Source organism: Xiphophorus maculatus, chromosome 12 (genome assembly GCF_002775205.1).
Source record: "Xiphophorus maculatus strain JP 163 A chromosome 12, X_maculatus-5.0-male, whole genome shotgun sequence".
NCBI classification, from domain to species: Eukaryota; Metazoa; Chordata; class Actinopteri; order Cyprinodontiformes; family Poeciliidae; genus Xiphophorus; species Xiphophorus maculatus.
Window position 1 is genome coordinate 21537856 of NC_036454.1, and position 16088 is coordinate 21553943.

The 16088-nt window shown below is 39.3% G+C and overlaps 1 protein-coding gene across 4 annotated transcripts in view; it reads right to left on the reverse strand.

Moving 5' to 3' along the window:
- Positions 1–16088, reverse strand: part of mctp1 (multiple C2 and transmembrane domain containing 1) — a 155031-nt gene that overhangs the window by 46804 nt on the left and 92139 nt on the right. For all 4 annotated transcript variants that reach the window (XM_023343778.1, XM_023343779.1, XM_023343781.1 and 1 more), the window contains 6 exons: positions 15750–15852; positions 14910–15012; positions 14207–14308; positions 13680–13754; positions 11167–11286; positions 3158–3274 (listed from right to left, as the gene is read on the reverse strand). In XM_023343778.1, the coding sequence (XP_023199546.1) occupies positions 3158–3274; positions 11167–11286; positions 13680–13754; positions 14207–14308; positions 14910–15012; positions 15750–15852 (620 nt within the window). The remainder of the gene's footprint in view (positions 1–3157; positions 3275–11166; positions 11287–13679; positions 13755–14206; positions 14309–14909; positions 15013–15749; positions 15853–16088) is intronic.

The window sequence follows — 16088 nt, forward strand, 5'->3', positions numbered from 1 at the left end:
AGTTTGCTCTGGTCGGTTCTCTGCCAAGACCAGGAGGAAAGCAGTGAGTCCACCACCACTTTAGCTTAATAAAGACTCGGAAGAGGGAAACCAGGAAAAGGAAGCAAAGAACCACAGATATTTTATGCTCTAAGTGGGATCAATTCTCCACCATATGTTCTGCTCTCCAAAAATTGGAGAGCAGAACTTATTTCTTAGGATATAAATTCTAAGAAGTCATGTCTCTGTCCAAACAGGGACATGGCTGAGATGATACTTTGCATATAAAGTGTGAGCTCAACACGAATTTAAGAATGAACTCAATAACCTCTACTTTTACTACATGTTCAAGTCTTGGCATACAAGAAACTGAGATAAGAGAAAATAATCTTCATGTATTTCCTTTTTATGTGTCTGTCTTGTTCAGGTAACATGAGGAAAAACATCATTGGTGGGTCTGTTTGCCTAGCAGTGTCAGGTCAATTTGGAGCTACAAAAGTGGGAAAACTAGATATCAACATTAATTGTTGCATAATTAATGTTGTAGACTTAATGGCATCAAAATGGACAGGTCACAACAATCATAAGGATGCAAAGATGGCAGATGGAGCCAAAGAAACGACAACAGCAGTGAAACAAAACAAAATACAAGTTACAGAGAGAGAAAGAAAAAAAGAAAGACAGAAAGACAAAAAGAAAGAAAGGAAAAGAAATGAAAGAAAAAGATATGAGCTAAATGTATGTACTGCACCAAAATGCAGGTGTATACTCAAGTAGCAAATGTAATTCACATTTTCTATGATGCCTCAATCTGGTGTGTACATCTCACTGTGTCTTTATGTCGATGTGTGTGTCTGCACATGCTTTTATGCACATGTGCAAATAAATAGAATTGGGAATTTCTTTCTTTATGAAAGTGTGAGAGAGACATCAGTAAGCACACCATCAGCCCTCATTGATACATCCAACACCCCCACATCCAAGCACCAAAACACAGATGTGAGGAGCAGTGAGAACCATGCAAAACCAAAACTTCATGTATTTCAATAATCAGAGAATAGACACAAATGTGCATCAACTTTACCTACGACACATAAAGCATTTTCGTTGTATTCTGTCTTGGATAGCAATATGTACATTGTCATCCAACACATATGAAGCATGTGTGTCAAAGCATATGTGGAGTTTTTGCAATTAGATGTACTCAACACTTTTCTTGCGGTTACATTATTATTTCTGAATAAAAGGAAATAAACAAAAGTAATTTAGTCAGCAAAAAAGAGGACCATAGCAAAAAAATATCTGCTAGAATTGTCTAACAGATTAACTTAACATTCACTGAGAGCACATACAGCATAATTCAATGTTAGGGCGTTCTCACTTTTCCAGAGTAGTTTTACTCCAACTGTCTCCAAGCTTCTCAACCCTCCCGTCGCCGCAAAATGTCTGCATCGACACTCCAGCACCAACAGAGCCTATATGTATGTTTAAGCAATTTCCGGTCCCCACCACACAACAGCGTTTATCTGACTGACTACTCATACAAGAGATTAAACAGAAGGGGAGTCAGTTATGAATTTTTCGCAGCACAAGAAAGTACAACCTTGATGGCTTGTGTTAGAGGAAGGGGCAGAAAGTCCTCTGAATCTCCAACAATCTGAATGTGTTGACAATAAAGTTCCTAAGTAAAAGATAACCACAAATCTTCAGAATAACACACACACAAAAAAATACTGTAACAGAAAAATTAAATGAGACTAAAAAATGTGTAGCTAAGAGCTGGTGGCAGATATTTTCCTACTTTAAGGAAAGTATTAATAGTTCTCTATCGCAAGTGAATTAAAGTGTATCTACAATACATCAATAAATGTTTGCCTCATTTTACTTAAGATGTGTAGAGTAAAGCATGTAAGAATCAAATTCATCAAGCTGCATTTCTCTAAAGGAGAAATTACTCTTAATTTACTCTTTTTTTTGCCAGATTACACGTATTTAATTTGTCAGGCAATGTCGCCATCTACAGGTAAGAAAAATAACCTGCTTATATTTAGGTTTCATTGTTATATCTGTGCAAATTTATTTGTAAAGGAGTATTTTCTTATTTGAATATGAACTAAAAAACTAAAATAAATTATGCTGAAAGGCTATTATCGAGATATGTAAAAATTGCATCTGGCTAATTTTTCTCAATTTAATATCACTTTTTAAATGGACAAACAGTGTCAGAGGCTTTGAAACAGAGATTATCTCCAAAGACTTATAGATATGTGGTGTATGACATGCTCTGTTCAAATCTAATTCCACTGTTATGTATGAAATTACAATGACCGACAGCTATTAGATTTGGTTTAATATAATGACAGAATTTAATACGGGCTTCCAAAATTCAATCCAGTCTAATCCAAAGATTCCTTAAGAAGAGATAAATATACATACAGAAGGCAAAGACGTAAAAAAAAAAAAAAACCTGAAGTCTGTTAACGGGTTATTTCCGACTGAGTCTTGGAAGAAGGCTCTTATTAAAATTAATCACTTCATTGTTCACGCTCACTCCATAGTCCGGCTCTCTCACTCGTTTTCACTCTCTACTCTCCAAATGTGCCTGGCCATGATTAAAACATGTCTGTTTCTCCATGACATTGCTTTGACATCATTTAATTGGTATAAGAGATAAAAAAAATAAAATGAATTAAATAAATATACTACCAGGTAAGTGGCGTAACATAGCTCAAGGTGACAGCCTATTATTTCTGTCTTCTCTTTGCCTCAAAGAAGGCAAAGTGAGAAATGTGGGATGCGGTGAAGAAATGCAAGATCCTTGTTTGCCAAAATTGGGTTTTTCATTAACAAAAACTGGCAGACATGCTTAAAAACATACAAATAAATTCAGAGTTTGGAAGTAACGTTTATTTAAAAAAAATTAGCTCTAAAATTTCTAAAGAAATGTCTGTTGCTTGCATCTGTACATCTACACTGATTATAGTTATAACTATGTAACTAATATCCACATTAAATGAATGGTAGCTGTGTACAGTTAAGACATATATGCATTGTCAGCAAATGTGAAGTATAAAATGAATTGTAATGTCTTGATAAAAAAAAAAAAAATTTAAATTCTGTTTGAATGACAGACAAAAGAAAGGCGGAACAGTTCCTAACAGAGCAGAGGTTTACTCACAACATCTTGCCTCGTATCCTTCCCCGACGCGATGAGAATGTAGTTCCAGGCCAACGGCAGAAGCAAAGCCAGAGGAATCATATAAAGCTCAAAGTTCCAGACAACAATGGTGAAAATCTGTCGAAAGAGAAAAAGGAAAGAAAAAATGAGGAGAGTAGATTGGGAACGCAAGTATTTAATAACCCGTACTGTTGATTGCTTTGAGGTGGCTGCATGTGCATTTGGTGATAATACACAATTGTGTGGAAACAAAACAGAAGATGGAATAAAGGCAATAGGAGCTGAGATCCTAACATCTTGGCCCCACGGAGATGTGTTGGTCTCCAGTTCAGGAAGAAGGACGAGTTTGAGCCGCCATATCCTCATTCTTTCGTGCCAATCATCCAACAGCCCGAGGTCGTGTGCCATTTCAGATGCAGCTCATCAAAGCTGACCCTTTCGAGCACAACCCCAAACTCCAGAATATGACCCCACACACCCCGAGTCCCTAACCCTGTCACTCCAAGCCCCAATACCCTCTTCGGCTGCTCCAAAAGACTCATATGCCCTGTCTCTAACCTCCACTGCACCTATCTGCCAAAACCATAACCCCTACACCTCCCCTCTCATCACCAAACAAGAAGAGCACCATCTGAAAATGAACCTTTCCCTAAACCCTGTATTCTGGTTTTTGTAAGGCTCCTTCAATCTCCAACAACAGATTTCTACAGCCGTTGGAGGAGATATCTGTGGGAAAGTTAAAGTGCAAATGCTCATGGTTTGATATTTTTAAGCAGTATTGTGCGAATAGTGAGGCAGCTTTGTTTCAATTGTTGCTAAAAAAAAAAACTGAGATGGGTTATTGTGTGGGAACAACATCCATCAGAGACAAACAGACACAAAAGCATATTTATCCTTTCAAATAGTATCATGTTTAAAGCGCATAGAGATTTCTCACGACTGATAAAATCTTGGCGGCAATTATAACCGAACGCTGAAAATGCAAGCCGTGCCTAATGCCTAATGTCCTCTAGCCAAACATATTTATCAAATTTAAGTACAACAAATCCATTATTTCAAAATAAAGAGCAAAAAAAAAAAAAAAAAGATTTGAAATTAATTACTCCTCATAGAAATGCATCTCCGTTTAGCAATCAGCTTTGGCAGAAAACTTTCAAGACTGTTAAAATTGAGACTATTACTATATAAAGCAGATTTATTGGTCTGTGTTGCAATTAATCCATCCTGTTTGTAGAGTAACACTGTTCACAAGTGGAAAGAGGAAGGTTAATACAATCACACTGGTTTATTTCTGAGTGTGGATGTGATTGTTTGGAAGCTCTTGATTACTCTTGTAGCAGAAGGTTAATCTGAATACGAGTTTCAACAACAGTTTCCTCGCTGAGTTGGTTGAATACTGAATAGTAAAAAAAAAAAAAAGGCACACTGTGTGCCGTGGCAAACTAGTCTTGTTCAGAAAACTTTGAATGGCTCTCATCCAAACTTCACATTAAAAAAAAAAACCTTCATGCAAAATTAACTATAAGACACTGAATAGCCAGATTGAAAAATAATAAACTAAATTAAACATTAAAAATGTCCAGCACGTCATAAATTTTTCTCTAAGTTTCAATTCCTTCTTTAAATAAACCTGAGTGGTTTTGGTCGCTGCAGCTTAGAAAATCTCCCAAAAGGCTTGAAATCACATGCAGTCTCTCTCAGGCTCAACGTCCCTTTTCCCCCCACACACAGAGATTTGTTCTTAAACAGCTGTGCAGGAGAAACACACATTTTAATAATTGATTATTTATATAGCAAAAAGCAAAACAACTTCTTCTTCCTACATCCTAAAAACATTTACCACAGTGAGTGAACAGAAAAAAAATCTCCTACAGAAGAACTCTTCAAAAATACTTGTATACTTCTTGTAAACTTACTTTCAAACCCATCTGCAGTCAGATTATTATGCTCTGTAACAGTAATAAACTCTGAAATAATCTCTGACAAAACAACGTGCCGTCGAGGTGCTGAAACTTGACTTCAATTGAACAAACAAAGGAGCTCACTCCTTTTAAACCTATTCTTGTAGATTCTATAAATAACAGCAAACATCTTTATGCAGATCCACAGTCGCTCCTTTTAAGTTCACTGTTATAAATATACCGTACACATCCTGCTGTGTAAATATATTTTCTGGTTATCTAATCACTAGCTGGGAAAATTAATTCTACATTCAGAAGATGTTTATAATAATCCTCATTTTTTTTTCCTTTTATGCTCTTCTTTGTTTTTAATGTATTTTTTTTCTTTATCTGCCTGGGGTTGTTTAACTTGTCATTCCCCTTTCTCGTCTGTTCGTAATGCGGCTGAAGGCGAAGTTTTGACTGGCAGCTAGGGAAACCGGACACCCGGGCTCAGCGGTGGCTGGCCCCTGCGTCGTCTTTGTGCCCACCGGCTGGACACTGGGGGCCCTGCGGTACCTGGACCTTTCCACCTGGACTAGGCAATCGCAGCCACCGCCGTCAACACCCCCCGCTGCTGCTGCCGCTTGCCACACAAGATAGGAAGCGCTTCGCCTGGAGAGATGGGAGTGGGAAGGAGCGCCTGCTGTGGATGTCAGTGACCAGAGAAAGACGGAGGGAGGTGGAGGGGGACAACTACAAAAACACACTGGATCAAATGGAAAAAGTGGAGGAAGATTCTGAGTGAAGTTCCAGATGCAGACTATGGAAGTCATTGGTAGATTACTCTGTGTGGTCCAAAAACCCATATGATTATGACTCTTACTGGATATAAGGACGCACACACACACAAACACACGCACACACACACACACACACACACACACACACACACACACACCACGCAAAGGATGCTAGGCTCGCATTGTTCTTGTTTTCACCTATGCTACTGATTTTTATGGTGGAGGTTTGGTATTGTAAACTTCCAAGGCTTGTTGTTTTTTATTTTTTTTTATTTTCCATAAATGTGTTTCTACGTATATTCATAAACATATGTAAATAGTCTTGCTTTAGATCTATGAAAATTTATTTGGATTTTAGTCATAATTAAAAATAGCTATTTTTCTATTTGTTTTCAAGATCATCAACATTTATTATTTCTTTTTTGTACTGGTGTATTTTTTTTCATAGATGGACATTTGATTTTGCCACTACGACAAACAGTAATAGTGATGGGTGATTAAAAGCACGTCAGGAATAAAAAGAGTAGTGTTGTACCTTCAGCCAACAAGTCTAATCATAAAACAGTGTATCGTTTGGTGCAATGCTTTGTAAAATGCTCAGAACAAAAGTATCATTTTGTCATGAAAAACACAGAGAAAAGGAAATTTTATTTGTCACTGTCAAATCTGCTAAAATAGTTTAGCAGCAGTTAAAGCCCAAATTTGAACTGGGCAATCTTAACATCTGAGAACAATCTGAAAATCAAATGGCTCAAATAATTAAAACAGACATATTAAAGTAAAACCACTGTGTCTTTTCTTGTTATATTTTAGCACAAACATTCATACCCTAAAATATTAATTTATTTTGTCATGTCTTTAGAGTTGGATTTCATTTCAGTTCTGATCTTTTGTGCTTCTTTTTATTATTATTATTTGAAAAACAACAAGAGAGGAAGCTTTATTGAAAACATTAAGGCAACAAAAAGTCAAACTAATTCATTCAAGTGCTCAGTGTGGGGATTTTAAGTTTTATTTCTGGTTCGAAAACAGAGCCCGCGTCCTGACGGCTTTCTGCAGCAGCACTGTGGGAGGGTAATATTCAGTGCTTTGGCTTACATTAACCACACACCAGGCTAACTTTCCCCCTGCTCAGTCTCAGTGGACTGAAACTGAAGTTTGGATTTCAGAGTTCCCCCTTTATCTCTCCTACATCAATATCCATGCTGGCACTAAGTGTTGCCAGACAGCAACTCGAAGTCCTGTTAAGTTCGGGCGAACATGAAGAAAGGGTGGCGGTGGGGAGAGAGGAGGTGGAGTGGGTTGTCCTGCTTGTGACCAGACACTTTATTCAGCGGTGCTAGACTGCCCCCTGCTGCTCAATGGCAGAATAAAGTATAATTTGTGTTGATCTAATAAAAAAATCTGTCCAATCTGGTTAGAACATTGTGAAATAAAACAAAGCATATGTCCTCAGAAAGAAAAGTCTTCAACGGCACCTATTAGATGTATTAATCCTTTGACTCTCAAACAAAAAGGTCTCATTTTCTGTTGAGTCTTTATCTCTGGTGATTAAACCCTGACTTGGTATTCTCTGTCAGTCACGCCACAATATTTCAACTATCATTCATTTTGTCGCAAATCAAGCGAGCAGCAAAATGTGAAAGTATATCTTTCAAAGCTGTCCCTTGCTGTGGGCAAAGACGAACTCCCGACTTTAAAACTTTTAAAAGTTAGAGCGGTTCTTTGAAGAGAAGTCAAAGGAGCAATTTAAAGAGACCCAGAGTGGTTGGTGTGTGCCGCTCACTGCTGCAGCGTCACAACCAGACATGTGCAAACACACGTAGACACTCGAATGGTTGCTTCTGTACCTGTCTTTGCTTCCCCCCCCCTCTTTTTTTATTTCAGCTGGGTGAATTTTTATCTAAATGCAAAGCAGGTGATAGGTGCTCCAGTTTCCTCTAGAAGTAGCTCCCTTGTCTGGGCTCTCTTCCTGATAAGAGTCCTACTTTGCCTGACATAAAAGAGCCTGGTATCATTTCCCCTGCCTCCCCAACAACCCCCAGCTCGCTGCCCTCGCCCTTCCCTGAGCTTCACAAAGCTGCCTCTATTTGCTCCCAATTCAGGGCCCAATTGCAGATAAAGTTACAGCAAATTTGTTTGGAGGAAGAGCCGCCGAGGCCTGTGGTCCCTCGGGCAATAACAGCCTTGTCTTGCAGGGGCCGCGGGGGAGAGCTGGCAGCAGCGGGAGAAGAGAACCCAACACCGCTCGGCCCGACAATGGCCTCAACTTTCTGCAAGGCATGGCGAAGGGGAGGGGGATCGGGGGAGGAAGCGTTGGAGATAAAGAAGAACGGGCATGGAAGGATGGATGGACGGGCGGATAGGAGGGAGAGATACTCTGCTCGCAGGTGTGGAGAACGGAAGCAGACGCTTAACCCCGAGACAAGGAATGGAGACACCATCCACAGGCACATACACACACAAAGACACCACCCATCATGCAGGACAGGAGGTAACTCCAGTAGCGTCCATTGTGCCAACGCCTCAGGCAAAGCTGCCACGGTGGCTGATTCACTGTCGGGATGGGTGGGTGACAGCAGTGTGGGTGTGAGAGAGAGAGAGTGAAAGGCTCCATGTGAGACTATGCAGTATCTCTCTTTCTCACACATGCACACAAAACACACACTAATCACAGCTGGCACTAATGGGTGATGTGTACATGCGGCTGGCATTTCACGATTGGGCAGAAGGAGAGCAAGAAACCATGAAGCGAAATTTAAACATTTTTTTCTGTGGGGAGGGAGTGTTCTGCTGTGACATGTTATGACAACTGCATTTTGATGTACTTCTAAAAAAACCTCAGAAAAAAAAAAATAACAAAAAAGTCTCAAATATATCCCCCTCAGGCTTGCTGGGGTCTGATAAAGTGTGCACATTTGTAACTTCTGAGACTAAATTGCCCACAGAACAGAAAGTTAGGTGAAACATCTGTCTGCAGGCAGGAAAGCACATGTGTGCGCACACACATGGACATAATCGCGCGCAGCAGCACACCTTCATGAATGCACCACCTTGGCCAGATGGCCCCCCATAAAAACCCACTTAAAGAGATGAGTGAAGTGATTAAGAGGCCTCTCAAAGTAAGGAAGAAATGAGATGAAGGAATGAAGGGAGAGGGAGGGGATACCTGTGTGGAGAAGAGGCCCTAAATACTCCAGTGCTTTTAGCTAAGTGCATACTCCTACGCTAGCAGACTCCCTAAAGGGTAGAGGTGGAGCTGGGAAGGAGGAAGAGGGGAGGGGTGGGGAGGTGCACAATGACACCTAAATTTCAGAATTACTATAAACTATAAAACACTTTGTCCTTGGCCTAGATACACCCTTTGTCATCATCTGAACACTCTGGGTATAAGAGAGCACAATAAGAATTGTCTGAGCTGTTAATCCAGAATGTTGTGCACCTTGCATTACAAAGTGCACGTTTGAAAGCTGAGCAGCTTCATGGGTGTTCACAGAAACCTTGAATTTTTAATAATTGTACCCTTCCCCATCATTTAATCATATAAATAAGACTGATTTTCATACATTTCTTGATCATTTTATGTGTCTGACCTGTTTATTTGCCCCTCAGATATAACTGAAAAAGAACAATGGCAAGTCCAAAGGAAAATAATATATAAATTATGGTTTGAAACTAATTATTCCACCATTTTTCACAATACCCAGTGCAATGATATCACTCTGACAACTCTCTTCAGTGTACAAGTTGCAGCTGAGTGAAGAAGACGTAAATTGAGTTATTATCAGCAATTGCAAGGTGTTAAACCCAAGTCCGAGAAAGCACAAAAACAGACAAGATATTCTATGAAGAAAATGTATCTTCTATTTATCCAATCCGCCAAGACACAGAGAATTCAGCAAAAAGCAGGAAGGTAATGTTTACAAGCAAAATTCTATCTGCTAGGAAATGTAAGGAAACTTTTAGAAATAAAATTTAAGGTAAATGTCTTTTTACTGTACAGGAAAAACACACTTTGTGGTGGTAGGTATGCGCTAATTGTTCTAGCCACTTGTATACAGGCAAAAGACAATATAAAATGTCAACTGTTTAATCGCTGAGTATGTTTTAAAAAAATAAGGATATCCATTTTAACTGCACAGCAGTGGAAGACCGACTGCTGGGTCAATTACAGAAATCTTGCTTAGAGCTCCTGGTTGGTTACAATACATGACTGAAGTATTTGACGATCGATAACACAGTAAATAAGGGCTTTTTTTCTTTTGAAATAATAATTTGGACAATATGTTATTTTGAAATTATTGAATAAGTAGTGATTACGGCAAACAGTCATTTCACTCTGTGCAAAACAAATATAATATATGTCTTTAGTTTGTTCTATTTGCACAGATATATCTGTCTGGTAACCTGCATGACTTTACTGTATTTCTAGATTTTTTATTTTTTTTATTCAGAAGTACGCAGCTCTGTAACTATGTTTATTTTAGTACAAAAATACAACTTTTCAATTTTAAATTTATGTCGAAAGAAGAAAAATGCATTATGTTATTCATAATACCAAAAGAGGATGGGCTAAAATCGGCAGGTCGGAACTTGAAAAATCACCCACAAAATGTGAGATCCCTGGATCTCTCAAATGAAATGCAAGCATGCATTCCAGACCCACACACACACACACACAGAATATAATGGAAAACGTTAACTGATCAATACTATGTCTCTTCTGACCCAACTCCTGTGATGACAGAGTGACCTGTTGTACCAACACACACACATACAGCCTCAGTGAAGATTAAACTGGTGTCAAACGGCAAAATGGAGCTAATGTCTGCAGGGGAGACACTTAGTGCTCCCATGGTAAAGGGCCAGGTCAGGTTAGGCCCACCTGTCCTGTAGCTACTTAAGTCAGTGGACATACAGCAGACAGGACTAAATGCCTGCTCTGTCATCTTTTAGGATAGAAACCTCAAAGCAGCCTCTGACTGCCCTACAGTAGGATGTCCTCTCTTGATAGCTCTGCTGTCCAATTATGCTTCACCTTTTAATACCAGACGCAGATGACAGAGGAGAGCGAAAGCTATGTGGGAGTGTACTGGAGACAAGAGGAGAGAAGTCGTCCCTTGTCATGTTCAGGTACTGCTTGTAGTTGTGTTTACTGTGTAGATGGACAAGAGAGTCTAACTAAAGATCATTTCAGGCTGCAATGTCTAATCACTACAGAAATGATCCCAAGAACATCTGAGAACAACCCTGCTTGTTCCTCTGCTCTGTGTGTGTGTTCAGCTTTAAAAAAAAAAAGTGCAACCGCAGGTGCTCCCACACCTACCACAAAAGCACAGATGCTTCTCTGCGGAGATTCCCATTCGAAGCAGCTGTTGATGTAGCAGCCTGTGTTGATCAGGAACATGATGCAGCGTCTGACTCGGTTGAAGTTGCGCAAAAGCATCTGAAGGAAAGCAACACACAAGAAAAAGAACGTCTTAAAACAAATGAAGTCTTCGTGTTGAAAATGAGCCATAAAAAAGAAAAGAGCAGACTGTTATTTAGACAGTTTATCATTTCATCGTGAACATTGCATAAAACATTTAAACAAGCTGGCAGGTAATAACACTTGGTGGGAGAGAAAGTCAAGCTGAAAAAATGACACCGACGCTCTCGATGATTTATGACTTTGCCTAGTAACATATAGGATTACAGAGGTGTGTTCAACATTTTTAATTCATGTATGGATAAGATTTAGATTAAACACAATTCTGCTTCCTTATATCATCCAGTGGCACATCCAAACCTCTCTGTGCTTCATGTGTCAATGCACTTGTAAAGAGAAGTAGAGCTGCTGCCATCGTCCTGGGTTTGCAGCCATTCAGGGAATAGCATAACAGACCCAAGGACAGGAAACTACCCAATCAGGTCACCAGAAGGAGAAATTGTTCCCAAAGGAGATCCTGCCTTTCCAAAAACCTCAATGAAAAAAATACCTAGGGTGTTTTTTTTCCTAAGAAATTTAGTTTTTCAAAACATACGTTTTATTTCTTAATGCCAAAATAAGGTTGAGGCTAACCAGACAGTTGACATCACAACTTATTTTCATTCATTAAGTCAAGACGTTCCTTGATAAGAATGCTTACATTTTTATGTGTTAGTGCCCTTCAAAAGTATTCATACCCCCAGAACCATTTTCCACGTTTTGTCATTTTACAGGCACAAACTTCTGAGTCATTTCAATGCAATTTTCTGTTATAAAGCAATCACAAACAGTGTATAATTGTGAGGTAATTACCAATGTATTCAACTAGGCCTTTTGCCATGATAACATCCAGATTTAAGAAGTACAACTAGCAGTTCTCCTGTAACTGCGATCTCTCTAAAGAGTTCTTTATTTCTGCAGATCCTCCAGAGCTACCATGGGAGTATTGGCTCCTTCTCTGATTTTTACGGTGCCAATTTGACAGCCATACTTTGGCATGATTCCAGTTGAGTCGTATTTTTTACATTTTTTGTATGATGTAATAATCATTTCTGCTTTAAACTTCTCAACAATATTGTCCCTGACCACTGTGATGTGTTTGTTTGTCTTTAATGAATTACACTGAATTTATATTAGATAAAATTACACAGAGGTGGGCTCGATCTAAGAATGAAGTGGCATTCGAGGGTAAATGGTTCCACTGGACACTAGTTAGGGCTGCTAGAGAAAAAGAAGACTGAGTAGAAATGCAATTTCCTGATTTTCAGATTTTTTGTTAGCTAAAAAATATAACTTTTTTTCTTCCACAAATATGCACTCCTCTGTGTCAGTCTGTTTTATAAAATCCCAATAAAACACTTTTAAGTTTGTGATTGTAATGTCATAAAATGTGAAAAAGTTCAAGGCTTTGAGAAGTACTTCATATTGAATGCATTCTTCAGTTATGGAAACCACTTAAAAATTGGGTTATTTATAAATTGAGTCCAATGTCAATACCACATTTATGAGTTTTGAAGATGGAACACGTTTCCTCCCCCTACACACACACACACACACCTTGTTTTGTTTTTTTGCCATGTGTGAATGCAGCAACAGCAGGGGAGCTGCTGCTATACAAAAGAGCCATCACAGGGCAGTCCCTCCAAACCAGCCAATGACATCATCATTGAGAGACGCTGACATGGGTCCTCTTCATGAGTCAGGGGTGAAATGAAGATGGGGAAGAGAGGCAGAGCAGCAAAAGTGAGCCGAGAGAAGGGAGCAGCAGAGGAGGCAGAGACAGTGAGGCTGGGGGAGGAGAGGTGGCGAGGAAGGACGGAGGAGTTACAAAGAGGATGCGCGCTGTGCTGCGTCGGGACGAGGCCCGGGGCCGCGCTCGACTGTGCGTGGCGTAACATTGACTGCTGAGCCCGAACGGTCACTCATATGACACATCTGATGCGGGCCAGCCCCTACCATTCATCCCTTTGTGGTGCCGCCACACTGAGCAGCGTGACAATGAAGTGCAAAGCAGCAATGGCAAAGAGGGCCAACTATAAGGATGGCCAATCTACTTATGCACCCCAGAGCTGACAGCTTGACATTTCTATTCACCATTCAGAGTGGATACGAGGGGAAGGAGATGAGAAAAAGGGGGGAGAAGAGGGAGGAGGAAAAAAAAAACAACAAAAAAAAACAAATGCTGTTCTTCCTTCAATCATCCTGTTGTATCTTGCCTACACAGTTGTTGCGCTTTACAGGATGCCACTCAGCGGTGTTGTTAGCTTCTGCTTTAGACGTTTAAGTAAAATAGGGAGTCAATTGGAAGGAAGGAGGCAGATAAAGAAAAAAGAGGAGGTGTGGCATATGGTAAACATCAGCTGCAGATGTACCTGTTTGGACACTTTAGGCTCCTCCTCGATGTACTTTTGTTCGACAGGAGTCAACGTCCTGAGACCAGCCTTCACCTGGAGAATACAGCAAGCACAAAGTCTCACAAATGTGATAATGAGAAGAAATGTCTTGATTGTTTCAAAAGTACTGAGCACTGGGATAGCATAGCAGCACATGCATATAGAGCGTGCCTCATGTCAGAGGCTAGAGAGAAAGAGAGGGAGAGCAGGAGACAGAGCTGTAAGATGGCCGCTGTAGAACACACACGGCGATGGTGAATGGGCTAACAAAGGCTGCTGAGAGGGAGTCTTCGATAATTAAAGCCAAAACGAGGACGAGGAACGACGGATGAGATAGAAATGAGGGAGGGAAGGGGGGCACAAACAGAATAAAGACAGCAGCAGCATAGAAGGGGGCAAATGGTGGGGAAAACAAGAGGAGGATGAGAGTGAGGGGATAATAAGGGGTGGGAGGTAAAAAAAAAAAAACAGGGAGGAGACTCAAAAAAAGCAAAAGAAAGACTTACAGCATTAAAAATCACGTCTATTTCGAGAAAGATGACCCCTTTTGTTGGCCCTGTCAGCTCCTTGCTTTTCAAGACGTAGGCTTTGCGTTCTCCATTTTGGATCTGTGGGAGAGGGACATGACAGGCGTCTGTCTGGCAATACCCGGCTGAATCGGCTCCCCGGGCCACCTTTGAACCCCAGCTGCTGGCGCTGACAGGGAACCCAAAACAACTGTGGCAACTCTGACAAGTACCTGTTCATTACCCACTGCAGCTCGGCTCTGTCAAACAGAAATTAACTATCCTGGGGAATCACACTGTTACAGCAAAGCACAGATATACGACGCGCACACTTCTTTCACAGGCTAGCTATATTCTTACCAGATATAAGAGACATTCTTCTTTCACCTCCAAGCTGGATCTTTCTGTCTATCAGCGTCATTTTCATCTCATCTCTCATTCACTTACTTTATATCCCCTCAGCTATCAATCTATACCTTTCCTTTTACTCAGCTCTTCCATTTATTTCTGCTTCCTGTCAACTTTTTTTTTTTTTTACTTTGAGAAATAATAAGTGTCATCAGTGGAGTTGCAAAAATAACCTCTGCTTTTTATATCCCACTCTGTTTTTACTCTCTCTGTTCCTCCACTGTATGTTCTCTCTCTATTATTCCCGAGGGAGGAGAAAAAAGAAACACAAACAGAAATCTTGCCTTTGACTCACATTTAGCAAAGGGATAGCCACTTTCCCAAGGAAGTCGGCACTTCTGTCCCGGTCCTCGTCGTAAACGGTAACCTCAAGCACTGAGTGGATGTCCTTGACGTTGCTGGACCACACACAAAGACGGGGGACATAAGACTCAAATGGTGCAGAAGCTGTTTCATCTCACAGACTTATAGAAAGGATGAGAAAAGCCTATATAATAATCCAGTATATCTAACATCACAAGAAATACCACACCTATATAATAATAAAATACATAATGTTTAATATATTTTTAAAAATTAATATTAATAAAAATTATATGATATTGCACAGCAGCACAAAGTATCTATTTATTTATTTACTTATATTTTAAATATATAAATAGGTTCACCAAAAATTGTCACATTTGACAGGATAGAAGATACCGGTAATTACACTTATTAACAAATATATATATATATATATATATATATATATATATATATATATATAAACACACTGAATATACATTAATGGAAATAAAAAAATATTTGTATATATCTTGATTTCTTTTATTTGGCCTTGTTTCATTTTGAATTTGTTCACCAATTAATACACTCATGATAAGGAAAGTCTCACATTCAGGGAGAAATTAGATTTATTAATGTTATTGTTTTCATAATATTTTAACCTAGAAATTTATTTAAGAAAAAATCAAGGTTCTGCATTGTTAAAAGTAAAAGATTACAATATGAAACACACACGTCTGAAGACAATCAAATTATTTTCTTAATATTTATTCAAAATTAATATAAAAAACAAGGTATGAAAATGTGTCATTAATAAAGAGTAAAAAGTATTCATGTCAAAGCTACTCACAAAGTGAAGACCTTGTTCCACTCTGGGTTTAGATTTTTGTAGACGGTGTGTGTCTGTAGGCGATCATTGCTCAGCTCCACCACACAAAACGGATCGCTTTTACCTGTCAAGTATAAATAAAGTATACAAATGTTGCCACATTAAAATATAGCATAAATTCAAAAAGCTCAGTCATAAAAATGTGCTCTCTAAGATTTTTTTTTTTTAGGATCCAGCAGGTTCAGTGAATCAAAAGTATTTATGTTCCCATAAGATACATATAACCTCATGCTACATGCTCCATCAAACAATCTAAATTTATAACATGACTCTTTCCATTCTTCAGCCTCGGTGCTGAGC